This window comes from Panicum virgatum, chromosome 8K, assembly GCF_016808335.1.
Source record: "Panicum virgatum strain AP13 chromosome 8K, P.virgatum_v5, whole genome shotgun sequence".
Classification (NCBI taxonomy): Eukaryota; Viridiplantae; Streptophyta; class Magnoliopsida; order Poales; family Poaceae; genus Panicum; species Panicum virgatum.
Window position 1 is genome coordinate 47,779,908 of NC_053143.1, and position 26,033 is coordinate 47,805,940.

At 45.8% G+C, this 26,033-nt stretch overlaps 2 protein-coding genes, 1 long non-coding RNA gene and 1 other non-coding gene across 6 annotated transcripts; 3 read left to right on the plus strand and 1 right to left on the minus strand.

The window, feature by feature from the left end:
- Positions 1-9,398: 9,398 nt before the first annotated feature.
- Positions 9,399-12,036, plus strand: LOC120644956. Of its 2 annotated transcripts, XR_005664000.1 has the most exons (7): positions 9,399-9,767; positions 9,898-10,064; positions 10,261-10,435; positions 10,535-10,570; positions 10,960-11,015; positions 11,085-11,168; positions 11,423-12,036. It is a non-coding gene; the product is annotated as an uncharacterized LOC120644956 (long non-coding RNA). The 2 variants fall into 2 exon arrangements; XR_005663999.1 differs by lacking the exon at positions 11,423-12,036 and having other exon boundaries at positions 9,402-9,767; positions 11,085-11,328.
- A 6-nt stretch (positions 12,037-12,042) lies between these two features.
- On the plus strand, positions 12,043-15,632 carry LOC120644955. 2 transcript variants are annotated; one of them, XM_039921695.1, is made up of 7 exons: positions 12,043-12,428; positions 12,868-12,925; positions 13,049-13,129; positions 13,206-13,241; positions 13,374-13,613; positions 13,713-13,851; positions 14,968-15,632. In XM_039921695.1, the coding sequence occupies exons 1-7, from the start codon at positions 12,229-12,231 to the stop codon at positions 15,429-15,431; spliced, it is 1,218 nt and encodes a 405-aa protein (XP_039777629.1). In that variant the 5' UTR covers positions 12,043-12,228; the 3' UTR covers positions 15,432-15,632. The 2 variants fall into 2 exon arrangements, with proteins under 2 accessions (XP_039777629.1, XP_039777630.1); XM_039921696.1 differs by having other exon boundaries at positions 13,716-13,851.
- Positions 15,633-16,328: 696 nt separating this feature from the next.
- On the minus strand, positions 16,329-16,431 carry LOC120646626. Its single transcript, XR_005664526.1, has one exon. It is a non-coding gene; the product is annotated as a U6 spliceosomal RNA (small nuclear RNA).
- Positions 16,432-18,409: 1,978 nt separating this feature from the next.
- LOC120644957 (phosphatidate phosphatase PAH2-like) lies at positions 18,410-25,832 on the plus strand. Its single transcript, XM_039921697.1, has 11 exons — positions 18,410-22,243; positions 22,510-23,072; positions 23,142-23,215; positions 23,540-23,624; positions 23,810-23,896; positions 24,088-24,160; positions 24,540-24,583; positions 24,679-24,807; positions 24,949-25,050; positions 25,139-25,290; positions 25,392-25,832. The coding sequence occupies exons 1-10, from the start codon at positions 19,102-19,104 to the stop codon at positions 25,193-25,195; spliced, it is 4,356 nt and encodes a 1,451-aa protein (XP_039777631.1). The 5' UTR covers positions 18,410-19,101; the 3' UTR covers positions 25,196-25,290; positions 25,392-25,832.
- The last annotated feature ends 201 nt before the right edge of the window (positions 25,833-26,033 follow it).

Genomic DNA, 26,033 nt, shown 5'->3' on the forward strand with positions numbered 1-26,033 from the left:
CTGATCTGACTCAGTTTCCCGACCTTGGCGGGGTATCGGCTTGACCTGCGGGAGTAGGAACAGGGGTGGGATCATGGCGGCAGATAAGAAGAAGAAGAAGATCAAAGAGGGAACTGGTCCTACTTCATCGGCGGGCTCCGAGTCGGAGTGCCGCTGGGACCAATGAGTTGCTTGAGCTGGAACTGCCGTGGCTTGGGCAATGCCGCGACAGTTGGTGAGCTTCGCAATCTTGCGAAGAAGTATGCCCCGACCGTGCTGTGTTTTAGAAACTCAGATTTACAAGTCACGGGTGGAGCTATTAAAGGGTACTCTAGGGTATGATAATTTCTTTGCTGTCAGTAGTTCAGGCCGCAGTGGTGGCCTTGGTATCTTTTGGAATAATAAAACTAGAGTGGAATTTTTACCGTACTCGCAATATCATATCGATGCAATTGTGACAGAGTATGGGAAGGAGCCTTGGAGATTGACATGTGTTTATGGTGATGCTCAAACTGCCGAGCGCCATAAGACGTGGGACATGCTGAAATTTATCAAAGCCTCATCGCATCTTCCCCGGGTGTGTATGGGTGATTTTAATGAAGTTTTGCTGAGGGAGGAGCACCAGGGGGTGCAAGAGTGCAGCCACGCGCAGATCACAGGCTTCCGTGAGGTGGTGGACGTGTGTGGTTTTCATGACCTCGGTTATGAGGGAAGGAGCTGGACCTTTGAAAAGAGAGTTGCAGGTGGCTCGTACTGCCGAGTTCGACTTGATCGAGCTCTGGCCACGGCGGATTGGTGCTCGCGCTTCTCTGAGGCAAGGGTTTCACATCTTACTGGAGCAGCGTCGGACCACGGCCCAATACTGCTCTGATGGGAGCAGGATGAGAGAGATCGGCGAAGGAAAAAAGAAGAAGATTTTCAGGTACGAGGTGATGTGGGAATCTCATGAAGATTTTATTGCTATGTTGGCTCAAACGTGGCAGGGAGGAGGGAAAGCACATACTCTGCAGGAGCTAAACGAGAAAGTGGTACGCTTGGCGGGTAGTCTGAGCGAATGGGGAGTTCATTCTTTTGGGCACGTTCGTCGAGAGCTTAATGATTTGAATGAGGAACTGGAAAGGATGAGATCAGACACCACGCAGGCTGGAGGACCTTCTCATGCGGAAATTAAAGTGGTGGAAACAATTATAGAGTTGAATCACAGAGAAGAAATTATGTGGAAGCAACACTCCAGAATCACGTGGCTGACGGAAGGTGATAGGAATACTCGTTTCTTTCATCTCAGGGCGAGTCAGCGACACAGAAGAAATTACATCTCCAAGCTGAAAAATCAGGATGGTTAGTTCACTGATAATCAAGTGGAGACGAGAGTTATGGCAACAGATTTCTACAGGACGCTGTCCACGTCAGAGGGGATGGTAAATATGAACCTGGTCCTTGATACGGTTCTAGCAAAGGTGACAGCGGCTATGAATGAAAGTTTGGTGGCCTCTTTTGATAAAGATGAAATAAAGAGGGCGTTGTTTCATATGTTTCCCACTAAAGCGCCGGGGCCTGACGGTTTGCCGGCACATTTCTTTCAGCGTCATTGGGAGCTCTGTGGTGATGAAGTTACTGAAGTGGTACTTCGCGTCCTGCGAGGTGAGGATGATCCATCTTTGATTAATTGCACATGCATTGTTTTAATACCAAAGGTGGAGAGCCCGGAGGAACTGGGTCAGTTTCGCCCAATTAGCCTATGTAATGTAATATACAAGATAGCTTCAAAGGTGATGGCGAACAGGATGAAGCTTGTCCTACCGGAGATTATTTCTGAGGAACAGTTGGCTTTTGTTCCAGAATGACTTATCACAGATAATATAATTATAGCTTATGAGTGTATGCATTTTATGAAGAAGAAGAGAGCAAGAGATAACAGATTTTGTGCGCTGAAGCTGAACATGAGGAAAGCATATGATCGTGTGGAATGGGGCTATTTAAAGGCTATAATGATTAAGTTGGGTTTCCACCGGATATGGGTTGAGATGATTATGAGAGTGGTCACTATGGTGTCTTTTTCTGTCTTATTCAACGGAGATCGTCTGGATAGTTTTGTTCCGACAAGGGAAATCCGTCAGGGAGACCCAATCTCGCCTTACTTGTTCTTGTTAGCAGCGGAGGGCCTTTCGTGCCTGTTAAAGACCAGAATTCAGTCATCGAGCCTCAGTGGGATTAAAGTAGCTGCCTCGGCCCCGATAGTTAGCCACTTATTGTTCGCGGATGACAGCCTGCTGTTCTTCAAGGCAAACAGGGAGAGTGCGGAGATGGTGACGGATATGTTGAACACATACTGCCAGGCCTCGGGTCAGAGGATCAACATGGATAAATCTTCTATACACTTTGCCAAGGGGGTGAGTGGCAGCATCAGAGAGCAAATCATGGAGACCCTGGATGTGCACAATGAAGCTCTTAGTGAGAAGTACTTGGGAATGTCCACGGATGTTGGTACTGCTACGAATGGAGCTTTCAAGTATCTCAAAGATAGAGTTTGGAAGAAGGTCCAGGGGTGGATGGAGCAAACACTGTCAGCTGGTAGAAAGGAAGTGCTCATCAAGGCAGTGGCACAAGCGGTGCCAACCTTCTCCATGTCTTGCTTTAGAATGTCGAGAGGGCTGTGTCAGCATATCAATAGTTTGCTGCGAGGTTTTTGGTGGGGGAGTAAGGAGGGGAAGAGGATGACATGCTGGGTAGCATGGGAGGAGATGACAAAACCAAAATATATGGGAGGATTGGGATTCAAAGATATTGAGCTTTTCAACCTTGCACTGCTTGCGAGACAGGTCTGGCGCATTTTGCAGGAGCCGGCCATGCTCAGCACGAGGGTGTTGAAGGCAGTTTACTTCCCTAATGCAAACTTTCTTGATACAGAACTTGGCCCATCTCCATCTAGAGTTTGGAGAGCTATCATTGACGGTAAGGGAGTTCTACAACAGGGTCTGATCAAAAGAATTGGAACGGGTGAGGACACAGATGTGTGGAGAACAAATTGGTTAGCAAGAGATGGTCTCATGAGGCCGATCTGCTGCTTGAGCAGTTGTAGCGAAAATGGCCTCTCATGCCATATTTCAATATAATGTTTTGGCGATTGATGACACACACAACACTTGGACTAATATGATTGTTAAGATGAACATTCCCAGGCTTTTAGGTTCAAGTGATGACAAAGAGAAGATAGGCGTAGCTAGGCCCGAAGGGACAAGAATTGAGGCATTTTGCTATCATCGGTTAAACCGACGTAGGGCAAAATGAACTCACCGGTGCAATCACAGAGAAGGTCTGCGGGCTAGGGTTTAACACCGGATTAACCGACGTTGAAGAAAATGTATACGTCGGTGCATTGGCAAACGAAGACCGATGAAAATACATACACCGGTTGAACCGACGATGCATCGGTCAATTGCATCGGTTCAGTTGTCCAGAGAGGTGGTTTTTGGAGGAACGTGAAGAAGTTACAATCACCGGTTAAACTGACGCTAATTTTACATACACCGGTTGATTGCATCGGTTAAACCGGCGATACACCGGTTAATTGCTAACGGCTAGTTTTTCACGTAGCAGTTTACATACACCGGTTAAACCGATGATGGCTTTTGGGGTACGTCGGATTAACCGGCGTTACGCAGTTTTCTGGCAGCTTTTCTCCAACGGCTATATTTTCTTGTGCTGCCTATATATACCCCCAAGGCCGGGTCATTTGAGAGTGCTGGAGTTCAAGGAAGTATACAAGAGCTAAAAATCATCTCCAACCACCATAGAGCTTCATTGTATATCATATAAGCTTAAGCACACTTGTGAGAGTGCTTAGTGCTTGTAATAGGGATTAGTTCTTGCGAGAGCTCCCTTGAGAGAAGTCTTGCTGCGGCAAGCAACTTGTGATCCGTCGTGTGACCCTCCGTCTTGGTGTGGAGTGGCAACGACACTTTGTGCGGGGGAAGAGGAGGCCCCCTCCTTGGTGGAGAAGCTCCGTAGTGGATTTCGGCCGGGTGACCGAGAGAGACGGTGGCGGTGCACGAGACTCGGTGTCTTGTGGGCACTTACCTTTGCTTGCCGGCATCGCCATTGGTGGCGTAGTGCAAGACGGTGATCGGAAGAACCTCGATGTCCCGTGGACGTAGGCGTTTATGCCGAACCACGTTACATGACCGTGTCTACTCGGGAGTTTGCATCCCTCTTGCACTTACCTCTTTACTTACCGCATTACGTTTCCGCACTTACTCTACCTTGCATACCGTTACTTTCCTAGTTAGTTTGATTAGGATTAGCTAGGTTGCAAGTCTTTTTAGGGGTAAGTAGAGAGTAGCATAGATAAACCTTAGTCATAACTAGTATGCGTAGGACGTGTTAGGTTTATCTTATGCAAGTAGTTTGAGCCCTAGGTTAAAAAGCGATTAGCGACCCTATTCACCCCCTCCCCCTCTAGGGTCGGACACCCCGGTGATCCTTACAGCAGTACACCGCCGGCAGTGGTCAGTGAGCTGATCGATCCGGTGAGTTTGTCTTGGGATCTGGATAAGCTGAAATCCCACTTCATACCAATGGACTGGGAGGTAATCAGGAGTATACCCCTATCCACTCAAAGACAGGAGGATTTTTGGGCCTGGCACTATGAGAAATCGGGAGTTTTCTCAGTTTGTTCTGTGTACCGAATGTTGGTTTCTAACCGAGAGCAAAGGACTGATCGGATTGATCACAACCCAGGTCAGTCAGATGTGAGAGCAAAACATAAGGACTGGACAGATTTATGGAGTGTCAAAGTTCCTTCCAAAGTTCGAGTTTTTTTGTGGAGACTTGCAAAACAATCGATCCCGACTGGAGATGTCCGTTATCATAGAAATATGGCGCAGCACAACAACTGCTCCATATGTGGAAGGCCGGATTCCTGGCGCCACTCCTTGCTGGAGTGCAACATGTCCAAGTGTGTCTGGGTTTTGCAAGGTGAACCTGTGCTGGCTTTTCTAAGTCAGGCACAGCATGAGGATGCTAGGGGATGGCTACACGAGGCAGTGGCAAATTTAAGACATGAAGACCTTGTGCGTTTGACAGTCACGATGTGGGCAATTTGGTACGCTCGAAGGAAAGCCATTCATGAGGAGATGTTCCAAAGCCCGCTATCTACTCATAATTTTATCGAGCGGTTCTTATCGGATCTAGAAACAGCTACTCCTACGGAGGTAAAACAGAGACAAGGGGAGAGGATCATGCCTTAGGTGCCGCGCTGGATCCCACCTCCTCGGGGAGTGTTGAAGGTGAATGTTGATGCTGCCCTATCCAAGAATTCAGATATTGCAGCCGTGGCCACGGTGGCAAGAGATGAAACGGGGATGTTTCTCGGCGCATCAGCCCTGGTTGTCGAGGGAATTACCTCGCCGGAGGTTGCGGAAGCAATGGCTTGCCGGGAGGGATTTGCTCTCGCAAGCGATCTGGACCTGCAGAAGATCAGAATTGCCACGGACTATGTCAATGTGGTGAAGAGCATACATGGGCAAGATATGGGACTTTATAGCCATATCGTTATGGAGATCAAGGCAGAGGCGGCTCGGTTTGTGGACGCGCAGTTTGTTCACGAAGGTCGGAGTTCTAATGGTGATGCTCATAGACTAGCTAGAAGTTCGATCTATGAAGTTATAGGACGGCATGTCTGGTTTCTTGCTCCTCCTGATGGAGCTTGTACCAACTATAATTCTTAATTGAAGGTGGTACTATCTCAAAAAAAAATGTTACTGTTGTATTGTATCTCCAAAAAAAATATATTACTGTTGTATTATTAAATTTAATTATATATATTTGTGTGTCCAAAAATTATCTAAAAATATGAATAGATAGAGCACGTAAGCATCTATTGAACACATGCATGTGAAAACATAGTTTTCCACGACTCAGAGACTTGAAAATTTTAAATTTTTTAATTGTACCATCACGCACAAAACGGAGTCAGAGACTTGAAAAAATTAAAATTTTTAATTGTACCATCACGCACAAAACGATGATGCATCTGTCTCCACCTCAATCTCGATCAAATCATTTGAGCAGTCTACAAGAGCTAGCACGTAAACGTCGTCAAAGGCAGGTGCGTGACATTGTTGCGTTCTTATCGTTGCTGTCGACGTGCAAGAATCGGGTGTGGTGGCCAGCGCCACGTCACCTCGCAAGAGATCGATCTCTCTCATCTTCAACGTGCTTTCAACTCCAAGGAAACGGCGAGTAGAATTAATTAATAAGTATATATATAATGCTGCCTGCTTCGTGGATATCGTATAATGCATGCTACTCCAAGGAAACGTTAATGCATGCTATCGTATAAGAACACTTTCTTGTCACTCGAGTTCAATATACTAGATGAACGGTGTACATGTCGGACCAATCTCAACGTTAAAAAAATGTGAAACAATGTTGAAATATACGCGCTTTTGTTATTTAGAGTTCATGGTGCATAACAAAATAAAGGATTTGCGCTGGAACAAAAAATCTTAAATGGTGTATAATCACTCGTGCTTAATCAAATCAATCAAGTGTTTCGAGCAAATAGTTTTAGACCAGTCTCAGTGCACAGTTACCAAAAATAAGAACTAGATAACTGTGTCAGCTAAGTTTCATAGATGAAACTTCTCTCTCTTCCCATGAAATATATGAGCTAAAATTGATGATGTGGCATAACCATAAAACTCTCCATCGACTCACTGAGAATGACTTTAGGTCACACCACGCGAAACTTGTGAGGCCCTGTTTAGTTATAAAAAAAATTGTACAGTAATTGTTACATCGAATGTTCGGATACATGCATGGAGCATTAAATGCAGTTAAAAAAATAATTAATTATACAGTCTAACCGATTAGCAAGAGATGAACCTTTTAAGTCTAATTAGTTCACGATTGAACATTATTTGTCAAGTAACAACGAAATGTGCTACAGTACTAAAACCAACAGCTTTTCACCAACTAAGGGCCTGTTTGGCATGGCTCCAACTCTATCCGGAGCAGCTCCACTCCAAAACTCCAGGTGGAGCTAGCTCTGAGTGGAGTTGGAGCTGTCTAGATGGGGTGTTTGGCTACAAAGTTGTTCTCAGCTCCAAAAAAAAATATGATTTTTAGGGTGTATTGTCATTGTTGCCCTTAGTTCGCGGGACCCACATGTCATTCCTTTTTGAACCTTACCTTCTCGCCTGGGGAGGTCGGACCACGGGCTCGGGGCACGAGCGGCTTGTGGCGCGCCATGGCACATTGGCACTGCGGAGGCCGGACCGACAGGCCTGCTGCGGGAGCATGCCGCCGACCCTTCCCTCGGCGTGCGCACCACGCCCCCGTGCGGGGAGCTCCACGGCCGGCCATGGCGGCGCGCGGGGAGCTCAGCAGGGCGGCCGGCCATGGCGGCGTGGCTGCGGGGAGCTCAGCAACGCGGCTGGCCATGGCGGCGCGCGGGGAGCTCAGCAGGGCGGCCGGCCATGGCGGCGTGGCCGCGGGGAGCTCGGCGGGGCGGCTAGCCATGGCGGCGCGCCGGGATTTCCACGGGGCAGCCGGCCCTGGTGGCGTGCGGGGAGCTCCGTGCGGCGGCCGGCCATGGCAGCTGGCGAGGGTGCCGTCGACGGTGTCCGAGAACGAGGCCGATGGGAGCATGTCGGTGCGCGCGGCGGCGCAGGCGAAGCGAAAGTGGGCGAGGATTCCTTGCAGCAGCTCGTCCGGGAGGTCGCTGATGAGGTCCTCGCCGGAGCGGCTCGCCGTAGCAGCGGCAGCGGGGATGGGCGGTGGCCGGCAGGGGTGTGGAGGCCGGCGACGGGAGGGCAGAGCAGCTGAGTAGTGCTTGGGAAAGGAGGCGTTGGGGGGGAGTCTGGAGAAAGAAATGAACCGTTTTTTTTAATGTAATCAGTGCCATTGGTGGGTAATAATCCACCAACTCCAAACCTTATTACATATTGGGTGGTTCTAGAGCAGTAAAAGAGGTGATCCAAAACTCCACCTTCATTTGCACTACAGCTCCATAGAGTTGGCAGCTCTATGGAGTTTTAGAGTTGTGGTGTTTGGCTGGAAAATTGGCTGGAGTTGCTGGAGTTCAGCTCCAAAACCATGCCAAACACGCCTGAGTTGTGAGCCTCATGATCCGAGAGCCGCCACCCAATAAGGACTTTTAGAAAACTTGATTGTTTTCGAGTAGAATTTGATGAAGCAAGTATGCATCGAAAAGCAGCACTTTATTTTTCAAGGACAGATAATGGGGCTTTATCCATGAATTTTTTGTAGGGGCAGCCTTGGATTTGTCATGGCCTCTCATGGCATGGGGTTGACTCCAACAATCCAACCTATCGCCATCAACGCTCCAGTGTGTGAACTCCCTGATGCTCCATTTCTATATCTTTATTTGCGCACCGCTCCGCGGCCGGCCAGGTAGGCCACATCGGTAAAAAAATTATACACCGTTTGATGCACATCCCACGGTTCTCCTCCCTTCCGCCGCCGGCCGAACCCCGCCTCCTCCTCCTTCCCACCGCCGTCCCGTCCTCCCTGCTCCCCTCTCCGCCGCCGACCCACCTCTCCTCCTCCTCCCCGCCATCCCCGTCCCCGGCTGCTCCTCCTCCTCCCCACCTCCCCGCCGCCGACGCGGCAACCAAGCTCGGCGGGCTTTAGCCCGAGCTCGCCTCCACTCCGCCGGCGGCGCACCCTCCCCGGCCAAATCCGGCCGGCCGCCGCTCCTCCACCCCTCCCCGCGGCCGGATACGGCGGTGGCGCCCGTAGATCGGCCGGTGGAGGCATGGATCGAGCGGCGGCGGGCGGAGGCGTGAGCGCGGGCGCGGCTGGAGCTGGGCGGGCGTGTGAGCACGGCGCTCGGCGCGAGGCCGAGGCCCGGGACACGACGCGGCTGGAGGTAGGGCAGCGCGGCTGCGGGCGACGCGGGGGGCCACGGTCGCGGCGGCGGCGGCTCGGGCGTGCACGAGCAGGCGCGGGCGGCGCATGAACAGGAGGCCGGTAGGCGCGGGCGCGGCCAGCAAGGCTGCGCGTCTGCGGTTGCGTGCAGGACCAGCGGCCGGTGGCGGCGCGGAACAGCTCGCCCGCTCGGCAATCGCTGCCTCACCTCCACCTCCCTGCTCCTGCTTGCCTCCCTCGCCGCCCTGCCTGTGGCCGCCCTCGAAGGCACACGACCGTGCACGGTCGGCGGCACTCCCCACGCGGCGGCGGCGGAGCTCCGCACATGCGCGCAGCTGCGCTCCCCGCATGGCGGCTCCGGAGCTCCGTACGCGGCTCGCAACCCGCGTCGCCACCGCGCCCGCGCCAGCCGCCGCACGCCAATCGCGCCACCTCAACCCGCAGTTCCCCGGCCGGCGTCGCCTAGCCTCGCCTCCGTCCGAGGCTCGCGGCTCGTGTCACCTCCGCGCTCCCGCTTGCCACCGCTCGCGTCGCCTCCGTCCGCGGCTCGCGGCCTGCATCCCCACGGCAGTCGCGCCGGCCGCCTGCCGCCGACGCTGCTGTCCCTGACGCCACCGACGTTGCGACGCCAAGCAGGGCAAGGCGGCCAGGCGCGCCTCATTCAGCCCCTCCCCTCCTTGACCTCCCTCCCCTCTGCTCCTGCGTTCCCAAGGGCAGCAAGCCTCGCCGGCTGGCCGGCCGCGGTTGCCGTCCGTCCCTCCCCCCAAACCCAAGCTCCCAGAGAAGGATCAGTTGCAGCTCCATGGTCATGAGGCCATGCATCGGTCTGTGCTAGAGCTAGACCGTGAAAGGAGCAGCGGGCAGCCGCAGCAATGCCTGGCCATGGGAATTCCAAGGTGAGCTCTCTCCTTCCCTGCTTATGCCCATCTTGATACCTCTCACCTCTGCCTCCTTCATTAAGTAGTGAATGGTAGGCCAGCTTTGCCGTGATCCTACATTTGTGTCGTCCTGTGGTGCCTCCTGCAGTCATCACGATTCAAGTGCATACAGCCATACACCATGGAAACAGCTTGCAAAGTGTTCGACAGAATGCTCATGAGGAGAATAGGGACAGCAACATGAGGATAGTGGTTGTCTGATCTCCCTGTTGTGCTCTAATAACCACATCAAGAGCATGCCTACTTCTCTACCAGGTTAGATTCCCTCACCCTAATATATGTTTACAAAATTGGCATTGCGCACATATCTGGTTTCTTATTTGCATCTAGCATTCTCTTTGCTTGGTGTTTGTTACGTGGCTTTTGGAGGAAGACATTTTATTTTTCATCAATTAGATGTTTCGTTTAATGTGCCTGCAACTCATGCTCGCTACTTCCACTGCTGCAATAGGATCTCCTGAACCTTGGCAACATATTATTGGAAGTGAAGTCCAAGAAGACACACAGTGGCTACAAAAGATGGAGGAGAGCACCTGGCTCCTCCATGACCTGAAAATGGGCGAATAAAGTTGTAGGTGGATAAATGGTTAGAAAATTTGAACTAGAGATAAAATATGATCCAAATGGTAGGGCAAACTTCAAAAGACAAATTTAGTCTCTTTCTTAGTTTAGTGGATAAATTTGCCTGAATCTTTGTCCTCATTTTATTTTCCTACACCATGCAGGAATTTCAGAGAATGCAGCTTCACTTATCCAAGCAGGTACTAAGGAAAAACTACATTTGCGTGCTAAATCATTTTCTTGCCCATCATAGGTTGCAAGTGCAGTGAAATTTTCGAAACAGAAAAAAGAATTGTGCAACAATATATTTACAGAATAATTATGCCTTATGTTTGCTGTTACCTTTTGTCATTGCTTCTTTCACATATGATGCTTTTAAGTGTGACCCGCTTATTTAAACACAATTTAATATGAACGACCCTTCCACCAGCTTGACAGATGGGTTAGAGATACCTGTAGTTTTTTTTACCCGTGGCCTTTTTATATTTGAACTTTGACTAATTTGTTCCCACACTACATCATGTACTTTTCCGGATGAATATACGGAAATCTAATTCTGAGCTGCCACAATCACATTTGCCGATTATAGGTTAAATGGCAGAGATTTCTTCCAGAATAAGTGGAATGTGGCATGTATGGCCTGAGGTGAAACACTTCATATTGAAAGTTTCTTTAAGCAATTTGGCTCATGCACACATCCTGTCTCGGTTGTAGCACGCCAATGCAGAGCTCTGGTGAGGCCCTACCTCACCAGCATCGGGGCACCGGCAGTAGGCTGACAACAGAGGTGGTGCACAGGTAGACGAAATTATAGATGTGAGATAGTTAAGAACTATATCTTTTCTTGGTTATATTTTTTTTACAATTACTTCTATGCTTTGAATTGAATTTAATGTATGCATTTGCCATGTAAGTATAGCCACTGACATTCATAGGTCCTCATTAGTATTAAACTTGAGTGTCCATATACTTAACTAAATGCACACGGATAGTCAAGACTTGCATAGATTAGTCAAAAGAAGTATTATTAATGCCTTCTACTGAATATGCAGAAACAACATTTATATTGGCTCAACCCTGCTAACTAGAGTATATCTGCAGCACCTTTAGTTCGGTAAGATTCGCTTACTCCATGCATGATCTATGCTAGGACCATTAACTGCTACTACTTATTTCCTTTTCCTTTGAAAAAATATTGCTGTGTTCATTTATATCAATTCACATCAACATAGCTTGTGATATTGATGTAAGATAGTCTAGGCTTAGTGTTCTTTAGCTCTATAAAATATTTATAGGGAGAGCTTATATAACTATATGTTTGCAAACTACTGAGAGCTCCATCGAGAGCTCCTATATCATATTAAATTATTAAGAGTTCCTATATCCTTATTGTTCCAAAAAAAACTAACTGCATCTAGAGTTAATGAGTCCAAGAATTCATTCATGGTGGACATATTCATATGTGAAAGATCTTTCAGACAATTGGTTTAACAGACCCATGTAAAACTCCCCGCAGAAGGGATATAGTTTTCAATGAAACACTAATATTTGTTACCATTCAAAGCACTAATATTTTTAACTAAATTTCATAGTTTACAAAATTCTAAATAACTAAATTGATACAAAGTAAATATGAGCGCGCGCGAAGGCGCGCGTAATGTACTCGTAGCATTATATCCACCAGCACGCCCCCATCTCCCAACCCCGCCACACGTCCCCAGAAAGATACCCCAGCACGCGCCCGCGCCGCCGCACCAGCACGCGCGCGCGGCCGTCTTCTTCTCCCCCCGAATTCAAGGCGGCGCCGAAGCTTCCAGGACCTTCCGGGAGGGGCCGCGAGGCAGGGGGCGGGTGCGGGATGTGGTGGGGGCGGCACTACTGGGGCGGCGGGCGGCGGCCGAGCGGCGGAGTGGGAGGGGACGCCGCCGCCACCGCCGCCGGCGTGGTGGTGATGTTCGCGTGGCTGTCCAGCCAGGAGCGGCACGTGCGGGCGTACGTGGAGATGTACGCCGCGCGCGGGTGGGCGTGCCTCGTCTGCCACTCCGACTTCCTCACCCTGTACGCCGGCCACCTGCCCGATCTCTTCCTTCCATCCTTTGCCCGCGGAGAGAGGGTGTGGTCCGATTCGATGCGGTAGTGCGAAGAAGATGCGATTTTTAGCTTGTTCCGATGTCTGGGCGTTCTTGGATTTGCCGGATGTCTGGGGATTTAGAGGAGGCATCGGTTTCTTGTACGTTGCAGTTTGGTTGTTCGGGTTATTTGGGGGGCACACAACTGACTCTATACATGATATATGCGTTTCATTCGTAATTTCCAATTGATCGTTCATGCCAAATTTCATATAGCAATGGATGAGCCTAGAAATGCTGTGATGACACATGTACCCTGCTGGGTCATAGCTTCCTAATTTAGTAGCCTGTCTCCATACTCCGTACAAACTAATGGATTGGATTGTTCTGTTGACTGTTGTTTAATACATACGCTTGCTTATAAGCAGGTTTTTCCCCGACAAGGCTGTGATGCTTGCCGACAGGGTGCTTGGGGAGCTTGTCAAGGTATGGTTACCTTGCCGCATTGCAATTCCAATCCGGTTTGGTACAATTTCTTGTGGATGTAAGCACATCTAATTGGTCGCTGCAATCGGGCACCTGTTGGTATATTGCTCTTTGGAAATCCAGGAGCTGAAGATTAGGCCTGTACCTGTTGTGTTCGCATCATTTTCAGGAGGGCCAAAGGGTTGCACATACAAGGTTCTTCAGGTAAAATTTGGAATTCCGTAACCCTTTTGCTGAAGCAGTTAACTCTAGGGCTAAAGCTTTAATTGTTCGCTCACAGCTGATAGAGCGGAGATGTAAAGGGCAACTAAGTACGGTATGACACTTATTCCCTTTCTCTCTTACTCATTGCTCACAAAAAGGCTACCTGAAGCTTTGATCAGTAAATGAAACAAGCCCATTCTATTTCACTCATTTTGAAGAAAGCTTTTTCTTTTTGTGTCTACAGGATGAGTATCAGCTTGTACGGGATTGTCTATGCGGGCAAATGTACGACTCAAGTCCTGTGGATTTTGTCAGTGATTTAGGCACTCGGTTTCTCCTTGACCCAAGTGTCCTGAAGATGTCTGAACCTCCGCGTGTTTTGTCATGGATGGCTAAAGGTGTTGCCTCAGGTCTTGACGCTCTTTTCATAAACAAATTTGAAGAACAACGTAGAGATTATTGGGAAACACTATACTCATCAGTGGTATGCCCCTCTATTGACCACATTGCTTCAAGCCTGAATGCCTGATAGTAGATGAATTATATTGTGCATGTCTGTAACCGTAGTCCATCCTACATGCAGCAGGTTGGGCCAATACTGATACTCTGTTCAGAGGATGATCAACTTGCTCCATTTTCGGTTGTTGAAAATTTTCACCAGCGTCTGCTGGAGCTTGGTGGTGATGTGAACCTAGTTAAATGGCGTAGTTCTCCTCATGTAGGTATGTTCGTCTCCCCCTTCCTGTCTACAGTTAATACTATATTAAGTTAACTGTTTAACCTAGTTGAAGTAGCAATACTAACCAGGAAGTGATCGACTTTACTCCATTTTGGTACCTAGCCATTTTGGTTGTTATGGTTTCCTAATTAAAGTTTTTGACAACCTTTTTATCTTTTTTTTTCTCTGAACATCTTCCCCATTAACTTCTATTTACCTCACCCAACATGCCTCTAAGATATAAAAAGAAACGCAAACACTAAACATGTTATTGATTATTTTTCTTGGTTTTCTAACATGACATGGGGCCAAGAGACAAGGGCTATTTTCAGCTGTTTTAGGTACTGATAACAATCTACAGAATGCATAATGATTTTAGGAAAAATGTGACAATGAGAATGCATCATGATAGCATGATGGAACTAGTTCCAAATGCAGGACTGCTCTAGTACTGTATTTTCAAGCTCTCTAATGGAAAAGAAAAATTGGAACTTTTAGCATATATTGTATTAGTCTGAGGGTGCCTACTGCCATTAATAGCCCCATTGATCGTATTCAATATGTAGAAGTTGCTAATAATTTACCAGAAGGATGCAACCAGCCAGATCATCATTTATGATGGTGTTCTGAAACATTATTTGAACATTCGCCTGGCCTAATCTAACAATTCAAGCCAACCTGGGGTCAAACTTCTCATTTATAACTCTCCCCAGAGCAAAATGTTGTTCTTATAAAAAGGTGGAAACCATGTCTGGTGTAATGGTGCTTGTACACCTTGCCAGAATTAGTTGTGTATCTGACTGATAAGCAGCTATGTTCTAGTTTCAATGGGAAAACCTTTCCCAGAACCGAAAAAACAAAGTTTCTGTGGTGACAAAGAAAAGTTACTCCCCGAACCATATCATAAATAAGACCTCTCTCTTGCAAGAGTTTGTTAGTACTGGTGGCATCATCACTTCGGTTATCTGAAATTTTCAGCAGGCATGACTCTGTTGAGATGTTCTGCATGTAAAAGATTTCATAGGGATGCTTGATGCCTAGCCTAAAAAATGTGAATGCACAATGTCTCAAGCCATATGAAACTTATTAGTATAACACTTTCTCCTCTCTCGTTACCCAGGCCACTACAAGTATCACCCTGAGGAATACCGAGCTGCTGTGACTGAGCTACTCATGAAAGCATCGGCGCTTTACATGAGCAGAAGACAACTTAAGGGATATGAGGTGGGCAAAAGTGAACACGGTGACATGCCTCCGTCCATCTCCAATCACCAAAGAAATGCTGCAAGCTCTAGGGACAGGCTAAGACGAGCACCGATCGATCCAACCGATCAGTTCTTCCTGCCCAGCTCCATGGAGTACCATGAAAGCAGCGAGGGACCAAAGCCAGAGCTGTTCAACATGCCAAGTATGGAGAGCTTGAGCCTGAATGGGGTACTGGGGCAGGTTCTGTATGATGTATGTGTCCCAAAGAATGTAGAAGGCTGGGACCTCAAGCCTTCTGCTTCAAGCCACATGCATACGGTTGCACGTCGACATGGCAGCTTCAATCTGATGAAGTGTGTGCGGCGCTCTAGATTGTGAAAATTTTGACCGGAACATGTGAATGCTTATAGTTGACTTGTGTATACTACGAGAGAATCTTATTTGGTGGATCATGGTGAACTTGAGATAGTCACCACCCATCAAGTATAATGCGAAATTAGATTTTGTACATTTGCCAATAACATAGTGTGTTGTTGCTGAAGGGAAATTATACACGTTTCTATATGATTTGGCCTCTTATTTTCAATAATGAAACCACTTGGACTGGTGAAGAATAAAATATTTTTTTTCTAATTATCAACCACTCTCCAGGAGAATGAACTACAAACAAGATTTCCAGGAGAACCGTGTAGCGAATGTTGAGTTTGAAAAAATTTCTGAGCAGAATCGTGTAAAGAAAGTTGAGTTCACCATTGTGTTTGCTCATGAAAAACATAACAAAAATTAGGAGGCATTCAGGCATAGAACCAAGAGAAAAAAATGAGGCAGCTGCACGCAATTTGTTTCCTAATTTCAGAGGACCATAATGTGCAGAAACTAACAGAAGTTATCCATGGATACAGTTCATTCTGAGCAAAACATAAAAATGGAGTGTTCTAAAGTTTTGGATTGGAGATGTGCACAGCTCTGATGACACTTGCAATCAAAGGACCTAAAACGAAAAGGTTAAGGGCATATTTGTAAGTGGAAAGTCGCATCAGGGGACAGGAGCATGAATATGTGGCCCAAAAAGGAAAGCTGAGGGCATACCTGCAAGTAGCACCCAAGGACTGGTATGTGAGCGCAAAATAATTCGAACCAGGCTGTAGGAAAGTAGAACTCGCGAGGGCCTCAAAAGAATACGCCAAGGGTATCCGCGCGAGAGAAAACAAGCGCCCAAGGGCTTATCTGTAAAGGAAAAAACTCGAAGCCAGGGACCGGCGCACAAAATCTCAAAAAAATTTGGACCATTTCTCGATTTGTGCGTGTCATCCTTGCGCAGGGGCCATGCTAATCTTCTCTGTATCGTTCCAATTTTATCGGATGTCTCCGAAGAGACAGAGCAAGTGTCGAGGCCCCGGTTTATAAGCTGGTTCGCGCAGAGCTTAGCTTAGCAGTTTGGGACTAAACTCCGGAACCCGTTGCCTTCCGCCGTTGATGACCCTGAGAAGCACTCCACATGCACAGTTTTGCACATGACATGATGCCACTGCATGCATGCCTTGATGTCGACAACGGTTGCAGTTTGCTGATTGTGATGCATGTGGTGATCTGTGGCCACACAGCACACACGCAATTGAGGGATTTGTGGCGTTCCTCCAACAGCCATGCACGCATACACGTTTCTTCTGGCATTCTTCCAACAGCCAAAAGAGGTTTCTATCAAGCATTACTTGCTGCAAGTAGGCAGGTACGGCACGCTATGGCGAAGAGATATCTGAACAGTTTGAGTTTTGCTTGACCAAAGGTAGCACTTTTCATGAGAAAAACTGCGATGAATATGTAGCGGATAATTAGTAAAAAATAATGCAAAGCACAAAGTTCTCCCTCGAATAATTTGTTGGTGTTATGTACTTTTTAATAATCTTCATATCCACTTTATGTGATGGATAGATACACCATATTGTGCAAATATTTCCTTATAACGAGAAAAAATAAGGTACGGAAAAAGGCCAAAATTTCCTGTTGAGGTAAGAACAAATGAAGTGATTCGCAATTTCTAAGAATTGAGTTAATCAAGTAGCGTACTACTTCATAGTATATATGAAGAAGGTGCGAATGACAAATAGATGAGTGATGCGCGAATAAGGGAAAATGCTCATTCAACGAGAGAGATGCCCGAATGATACCGCGGAGAACTCCATCTTGAGAAGCAAAGATTTATAAAAGGCAAAGAAATAATAGCTTCAAGATACATGATACCAATCCAATCGAATGCATATGTACGAAATTTCTATTCACTCTACAACATCCACTAATGTCATGTATGTACCCTTGAGATTGACATAACAATTGTCAATTATAATATCCTCAAAAGGCTTAAAACAAAATAAAACCTGCGACAAACCCATGGATTCTGAAAATGAGGATCAATCAGGGGTTATATTAAGTGGGTTTGCAAGAACACTAATAGGAGTCCTTTTCAGTATGATTTCTGCCCCATCTCTTTTCCAAAAAATGTCTCAAGCTGTGTTTAGTTCGCAAAAAAGATTGAGTTTTGACACCGTAGCACATTTCGTTGTTATTTGATAATTAATGTTTAATTATGGACTAATTAGGTTTAAAAGATTCATCTCGTATGAAATAACTGTGTAATTAGTTATTTTTTAACTGCATTTAATGCTTTATGTATGTGTCCAAAGATTCAATGTGACGGGTACTGTAGGAATTTTTTTTGAAAACTAAACAGGGCCTCATTATTATACATCCAATGAGCCATAGCAAACTTTTCATGCCATTTCCGCCGATATTGAAAGATATATATCTAGTCCACAAGATTTACAGAAGAAAATGCTGCAGCGGGTACTGCATCCCGATCGGTAAAATCGAGGCTCACTCGGTTTTCTCCAAATCTACCACGATAGAGAGCGTGCGCTACCTCGCCTCCGGACCCACTCGCAACCGCCGCGCGGCCGGACCTCCGCCCAGCGCTGTTCGTAGGGACAAAGAATTTTTCATAATTTTTGTCTTAAAATTTTCTCATGTATATTACATAAAAGAAAAGGCTAGAGAGAGATGATGGACGAGGACGGAATGATAAGGTATATATATCTTTTTTTAGGGTAAGATAATGTACATACTTGTGTGATGATAAACTGTGCCAGAAGCAAAAGGTTAAATGAGAGAGAGAGAGTAGCTAGTGGATCCAAATTTTAAATATGCCCGTATAGTACTTGTGGTTATCTGCAAATGAGATATCGAGGGAAAATTGAAGTGTTGACCTCCAATGTTTTTGTGCCTTTTTTTCTTTTTCCAGAAAAAGGGTGGAGCCATGAAAATAAAAATGTCAATTCGAGGGGAGTAAATAAATCCAGTGGCATCCTCATCACGATAACACCTACCCCCATGCCGGTGAGGGGTGGAATTATCCCTTCCCCGGCATTCTTCGATCCCGGAATATGCTCCACGTACTCCTTCCAATCAATCATTCCCCTCAGCTCAATCACCCCCAATTCACAAAGGAATCCGAGCGAGCTGCATCCGGCGGGCCTCCTCGGTCTCCCGGTTCTTGTGCGGAGATCCTTGCTCCGAATTCGATTTGGTTTCTTGCTCTCCTGCTCATTGGGTCCGGATTGCCCTGAGTTTTGATGTGTTTAGCCTGCTGTCTCCATCGAATTAGGCGGAAGATTGGAGGGGAGCTCTGGCGGTGTCGGCTCTTGATCCCGCCCCCGTGGTTCCTCGAGTGTACCGCGCCAATCGCGTGCTGGATTGGCGTAAAGATCGGATTTTTTTTGGCAAGGGTTTGGCGGTAAGAATCGAATTTTGTTGCTTGGGACTGGAGCGCTCATAGATTTTGTGAATTCGGTCTGATTGAAAGGGATAGGAATCGCATTTTTCTGGTAAAATTGGATGGCTGTCGTGGCTGCTGCGAATCGTGCCTGGTTGTGGTGAAAGGATTGATTCTTCTGGTATGGGTGGTCGTGGACGCCCGTAATGCCCTCGCTGGAGGTTGGAGGATTCCACGATTTAATGGTCTGTGCTGTCCGGGAGCTCGTCGGCGGTGGGCAAGATGTACGCCGTGGGGAAGTTCGGCAGCCTCATCTCCCGCAGCGTGTACACCGTCTCCGGCCCGTTCCACCCGTTCGGCGGCGCGGTCGACATTGTTGTCGTGCAGCAGCAGGACGGCAGCTTCAAGAGCTCGCCGTGGTACGTCCGGTTCGGCAAGTTCCAGGGGGTTCTCAAGTCAAGGGAGAAGGTCGTCAGCATCTCTGTCAATGGCGTTGAAGCTGGGTTCCACATGTACTTGGATGGCAATGGCGAGGCCTACTTCCTCAGGAACGCAGACCCGAATGGCGAGGAAGGTGAATTTGTTCTCTCCCCCGCATCGTCAGGTGATGAGATGGAGGTACCGATCCAGGAAGCTCAGTTAAGGAAGTCGAAGAGCACTTCGTGTGATAGCTCCACGATGGAGGCTGATGTTGGGGAGAGCAAGATACTCGCGAGGACAACATCAAGGCGGACCACCATACTTGAACGGATGTTTGGTCGGAAATCAGTTAAGAACAATGCACATGCTGTGGATAGAGTGAGCTCATTAGAGCGAGCAGAGATTGCTGCCGAACTCCTTGATACAAAGTGGTCAACAAATCTTCCGCGGAGTTCGAAATCTCATAGTTCTAATGATGAATCTTCCAAGAGCAAGTTGGTCGAAGCTAGCAACAGTGATCAGATGGAAACCTCAAAGACTGTACTGCCAGAACATAGCTTGGATCATGGGAAAGAGATGGACTCTAACTGCAATGGTGCTGACTGCAATTCCTATAGTCATCATGGAGGAAGAAACAGTTCGGCAGATGAAACTGATCCGTGTTTACAAACCACTAGTGTGAAGGAAGAGGTTATTGAGATACATACACGTGAGACTAGTGACTTCACTGATAGGATCATCTCAACTGTGCATCAACAAGGATCAGAATTTTTGTCAAATGATCTGGGAACAGATAAGAGTATACATGAGTCTGTCAATACTCAAGGTGAGTTGCTGCATAATTCGGAAGATGATGCAGGAAGGGAAATAATCACAAAGGAGGCCTTTTCCAATGGCATTTTTGAAATCCATACCATTGAGACAAACACTACAAGCGGTAAGAGTGAGGTGGTTTCTCAGTTTGTCACTGTAGATTCAGATGGAGCCAACCAAAATTTGACTGGTGCCAATTCACCAGCTTATGCAACCACAGATGTACCAACTGAAAAGAATGAGGTTACGTTCATCCCTTCTGCACATGATCCAGTTCAAGAGAAAGTAGTTATTCTAAGCAGTTCTGAAACTGTGGAGATTTCACAAGATGCAGTTCAAGAGAAAATGGTCATTCTCAGCAGTTCTGAGACTCTGGAGAGCTCATATGCTGTGTCCAGTATTTCAGATGACAAAGTTCATGCTGCATCAGATATCTCACTGGCTGACAGTGTAGAACGCGAGGGGGATTCCAGAGTCAATGATGGAAGTAAACAAGAGCTATTTTCTGAGGAAAGCTCATTTGCATGCTGCGGTGCTCCCAGCAACAAAAAAGACATGATTAATGTGGTTGTTGAAGAACATGAAGCTTTTATCTTAGAAGATCCAGCTCCCCAAATCTTGAAAGATAATGGTCCAGATATGGATATTTCTGTGAACAGTGTTTCACTTTCACATACAGATGCGGCCCATGATTTAGCTTGTCAGCATGATGTGGTTTGTCCTGATGCTTCTACTAGTGTTATAGAGACATCAAGTTATGTGCCTGACAACGATCCTGAAGATGTAACAAACAACTTAACTGTGGAAAATAAAGCATGCGGCATAGAGCTTGATGTTTCTGCTACTCAGACCCCAACAATAGGAGATGGATCCACAGAATGCAATGCTCAGTCAGCTAATTTTCCCAATACAATAGTAGAGAATTCACCAACTGCTACTGGATCTTCCAGTTTGGTCAATAATCATGAGAATGTAACAAAGAACTTAATTGTGGAAAATAAAGCATGCAACAGAGAGCCTGATGTTTCTGTTACTCTGACCTCAACAATAGGAGATGGACCCGCAGAATGCACTGCTCAGTCAGCTAATTTCTCTAATAAAATTGAAATAGATGGTTCACCAGCAATTCCTGGGTCTTCCAGTTTGGTCAATGATCCTGAAGATGTAACAGTGAACTTAATTGTGGAAAATAAAGCATGCAACAGAGAGCCTAATGTTTTTGTTACCCTGACCTCAACAATAGGAGATGGGTCCACAGAATGCACTGCTCAGTCAGCTAATTTTCCTAAGAAAATAGAAGTAGAGGGTTCACCAACTGTTGCTGGGTCTTCCAGTTTGGCAAATGATCCTGAAGATGTAACAGAGAACTTAATTGTGGAAAATGAAGCATGCAACAGAGAGCCTGATGTTTTTGTCACTCTGACCTCAACAATAGGAGATTCACCCACAGAATGCATTACTCAGTCAGCTACTTCTCCTAATAAAATAGAAGCAGAGGGTTCACCAACTGCTACCGGGTCTTCCAGCTTGGTCGATGTTGAAGTGCAAAACACAAAAACAGAAGATGAAACGGGAAGATCCAGTTCTGTGAGTGGAGGTGAAGTAGGATTTGTGCTTGAGGCTACAGCTGAGCCTGAGGAAGAAGCAGAAGCAGCAGTATCATTCTCTGAGTATACAGAAGAAATCCAGTTTCAATTTAGTGATACTGAATATTTTGTGGATAGAAAGGCTATGGATGACATAGTGGCTGACAAAACAGCAGTCAAAGGAGGACATGACGAATCTGATTGTGACACGGAAAAGCAGGAAGGACGTGGTGTAGATCTTGCAAATGAATTGGAAAACTGCTCTGATTCTTTAAGGCCTGTGACTAGCCCTGTTTCTATTCCTACAAGTGACCTGCAGTCAGGAAATAACAGCATAGAGGCTAAGTCTCTACCAAATCTCCGTTCTCACATACATGATCTTGAAAGGCCTGATAGTTTTCAGCTAAGCCGCTCACTACAATCAAATGCTGAAAATAATGGGGTTGACCCAGTCAAGAGCGCGAATTCTTCTTTTCTTGAGCAGAAACCAGAAGTTACTGGTGATTCAGAAGAAAATTCCAGCCCACCTGAGGTTACCAGCAATGTAGTACCTGATGACAAGCATGCTGACAGCCTGAAAGTTGATTCATTCACCCCTTTTGCAGGTGAGTTTTCTTTTTGCTAAGACTAGCATTTCTAAACTTTTTGAACATCAGTAGGTTACAATGGTCACTTTTGTTCCAGAGTAAATGCGATTCTGTTGTTAGTCCCAATAGTTTAGTTGTACCAAGTGAATAGTGAACTTTGATAAAGACAAATATGTTGGTCTGTTAGCTATTTTTGTTGCAGTTTCTATGATTTCCTGCAGTGTCTGAATATTATTGAAGTAACCTGGCAGCAATGATAATCTCTATCTGTGCCATTTTTGCAGAATTTTCACTATGCAGGCACCTGTTATCTGAAGGCATGGGGGAGGATGCCGCCCGCAGTGCATTTGATTCTGAGATGGTAACCTTAGAGAAGTTCCGTACCATGAAGCAGTCACTAATAAGAAACAATAAGCTAGTTGTTAGGATTGCTGGCCGCTATTTTCCCTGGGATGCAGCTGCGCCTATAGTGCTCGGTTTGATTTCTTTCAGCGAGGAACAAGTTTTTGAACCCAAAGGCATGATAAAGGTGGAGCGAGTTGAGCCAAGTGCAGAACCAGGTGGGAGTTGGAGAATCTGGCCATTTAGTTTCAGACGGACAAGGACTATTAGTGCTGTCCAGCCAGTTTGTGAAAGCACTGTTGAGACTTCTGTATCCACTCCTGCTAAAGAATCGACACCTGTTAACGAATTAGATAGAGAAAGGAATAAATCCAAGGCAAAGAGGATTGAGAGGAAGGTGCGATCACTCACTCCAACGTCTGAGGAGCTTGCATCTCTTGATCTTAGAGAGGGCAAGAACGTGGTAACATTTACCTTCTCAACTGCAATTGTTGGGAAACAGCAGGTTAGTTTTACTTAATTTTTTCAAGTTTCATTAAGTCGCATTTGTCATCTCCCATCCTTTCTTCAACAGGTTGATTGTCACATATATTTATGGAAATGGAATACACGCATTGTCATATCAGATGTGGATGGAACTATCACCAAGTAAGTTGCAAACCTGGAGCATTGAAGCCAATATTTTCATGTTTAAATACTATGATTTGGATACCTGATTGCCAGGAGTATCAGTCATTCCAGCTTTCTAATGATACACCTATATTGTTCTGTTAACCCAAGATTCTTAATTTCTCTTTGCTGGAAAATATTGTCTACTTCTAAGAGGGAGGAAAAAAAGGAGGATAATGAATTTCATCCAACTAATGTAATTTATAATCATTATAAAATATATGGGCTATCTGATCCTTACCACCTACAAATGATGTATATTCAAATTTTACAATTGTCCACATTTTTGTAATATGATTGTAGGTCTGACGTTCTTGGCCAGTTCATGCCATTGGTTGGTGTTGATTGGTCTCAAAATGGAGTTGCTCATTTGTTTTCTGCAATAAAGGTACTCATGTTGCTCGTGCTTGTAACAAAACAGAGCTACTTTCAAATTTCAATTTCACTTCCAGATCTAGTCATGCCATATCCATTGATATCTTTCTGATGTTTGTGAACTTACACACCAAATTGGGTCCGGAATGTTTGTTGATTTGGTTTGTTATTGTTATCTTGTTCTTGTTGCATGTGCAGGAAAATGGATATCAGCTTCTATTTCTGAGTGCACGCGCTATTTCACAAGCCCACATTACAAGGCGGTTTCTTTTCAGCTTAAAGCAGGTACTTTTCAGTTCTAGTCAATCATACTTTCAGAATCTGTTTGTGGTGGCCATGAATTTAGTATATGCTGATTATGCAACAAAATCACAGGTTTGAACATGCTGCAATTCACAGACACAAATACAGCAAAACTGATAAATAGAGTCTCGTGTTCATCTATCTTATTGCCTCATATGAATTTGGATTTTCAGGATGGCAAAGCACTTCCTGATGGCCCTGTTGTTATATCTCCAGATGGTCTCTTCCCTTCACTTTACAGAGAAGGTGAGCACATCCTGATATATTCTCACTATTGTCTATTCTTTTCATTGCCAAAAAAATATTGCATTGATTACCTGTAATTATCATTAATCTGGGTCCACATGAGTAAATTAGGAGTATAACCTTCTTTTCAAAGGTGGTGTGTGCGGTAAGCATAATCTTTCTCCAAAACAATCACATCTCAATAACAAAATCACCACTCTTGGTTATGGACCCCCTCAACCATTATCCGATAAGAGAGGCCTGTCCTTTCACTAGGTCTATGATAAGTGCTCATAGACTCAACAGTACAATCACATTAACATAAAAAGTATCTCTGTTGATTCCTTTTTATTTGCTATAAGTTTGAGTGATCCTGATGTTTGTTGGCATTGGTTTGTAGTTATCAGAAGAGCTCCTCATGAATTTAAGATTTCATGCCTAGAGGTGTGTACTCCCTAGCAGCCTAGCATGCACAAACAGATGGGAAGAATAGCTTGACTTCTTTGATGTTCTATTAATGGTTTTTCTGTCCTTTACAGGCTATCAAAGATTTATTTCCTCCTGACTCGAATCCATTTTATGCTGGATTCGGAAATAGAGATACAGATGAGCTTAGTTACCTCAAAGTTGGTATTCCTATGGGCAAGATCTTCATAATAAACCCCAAGGTAACAGCCTCAGACATGAAAAACATTTGTCCCTCCTGTTAGCATCTATATCTATCTGCATAATTGTGCTGGAGTTCAGCCAGTGGGAGCATACTTGCACTGGAGATAGCATCTCCTTGTTAAAATTTTCCTTCGATGCAGGGTGAAGTTGCAGTAAATCGGCGAGTTGATACAAAGTCATACACATCCCTGCATGCTCTTGTCCATGGAATGTTCCCACCAATATCATCATCTTCGGAGCAGGTCAGCATTCCCATCTAGTATTTGTCAGTAGTCAAACTCTAGTTACTTTTTAGTGCTGCTTATTCTAACAAGTTCTTATCCAATTCAGGAGGACTACAATACCTGGAATTACTGGAAAATGCCATTGCCTGATGTTGATATGTGAGGTACAAGTGAAGTCTGCACAACAGTGCTGCGCTAATTTTATAATGCGCCACAGTGGTGATGAGAAGAAAACCATGGTGAAGGTAGCACCCTGAGGTATTCCATTTTACCTATACTTCTGCGCCACCACTTCTTTTTTCCTCTTCCACAAACTTGTGTCTAACATGCTTTGGTGCATTGGCCACCTGTTTCTGCAGGCCAATCGTTGGTTGGCTACGTGTGGATGCTCCTGATATAAGCACCTGCAAGATCGAAACTGTATATATAGGCTCTTAATATAGGACTTGCGATCTGTACGCTGATGAGGCAGCAGAAGCAATATAGCTGTTTCTTGTGATCTTGTCAATCCATCTGTTGTTGTTGGACTCAACCTTCTTGTCCTGTAACTGGGAGGTGTATAGTTTACTGAATGGAGTCTGATAGTGTTGTTTCGTCTCATCCTTCTTGGTGTAATTGTGGTGCCATTGTAATCTGTACAAGAGCAGTTCAATAATGCAATAGAATGTCAGCTTTACTGAATGGAGGGATCTGATAGTGTTGTTTCGTCTCATCTTTCTTGGTGTAACTTTTGTGCCACTGTAATCTGTACAAAGAGCAGTTCAATAATGCAATAGAATGTCAGCTTTGTTCATTTGCTAGTTTTTGAATCTTCCACCATTCTGGCTATAAGCATGTTGCATTGACCAAAGGTGGTATTTTACCTCAAAGGCTTCTTGAATACTTAACAGGAAATTGTATTATGGACCAACTATGTGTGTGCCATCTCTGTTACTATATGCTTGTGTTTTTTTAGTATACGTCTGTATTTACCTACCTGGAATTTTTTATGTTGGGTGTCA

Bases quoted from the DNA above. Each gene is read 5' to 3' on its own strand.
- LOC120644955 (XM_039921695.1), top strand. From the start codon at position 12,229: ATGTGGTGGGGGCGGCACTACTGGGGCGGCGGGCGGCGGCCGAGCGGC. The intron at 13,614-13,712 runs GTATGCCCCTCT...TCCTACATGCAG, and splicing joins AAACACTATACTCATCAGTG to CAGGTTGGGCCAATACTGAT. The intron at 13,852-14,967 runs GTATGTTCGTCT...CTCGTTACCCAG, and splicing joins GCGTAGTTCTCCTCATGTAG to GCCACTACAAGTATCACCCT.
- LOC120644957 (XM_039921697.1), top strand. From the start codon at position 19,102: ATGTACGCCGTGGGGAAGTTCGGCAGCCTCATCTCCCGCAGCGTGTAC. The intron at 22,244-22,509 runs GTGAGTTTTCTT...CCATTTTTGCAG, and splicing joins TTCATTCACCCCTTTTGCAG to AATTTTCACTATGCAGGCAC. The intron at 23,897-24,087 runs GTACTTTTCAGT...TTGGATTTTCAG, and splicing joins TTCTTTTCAGCTTAAAGCAG to GATGGCAAAGCACTTCCTGA.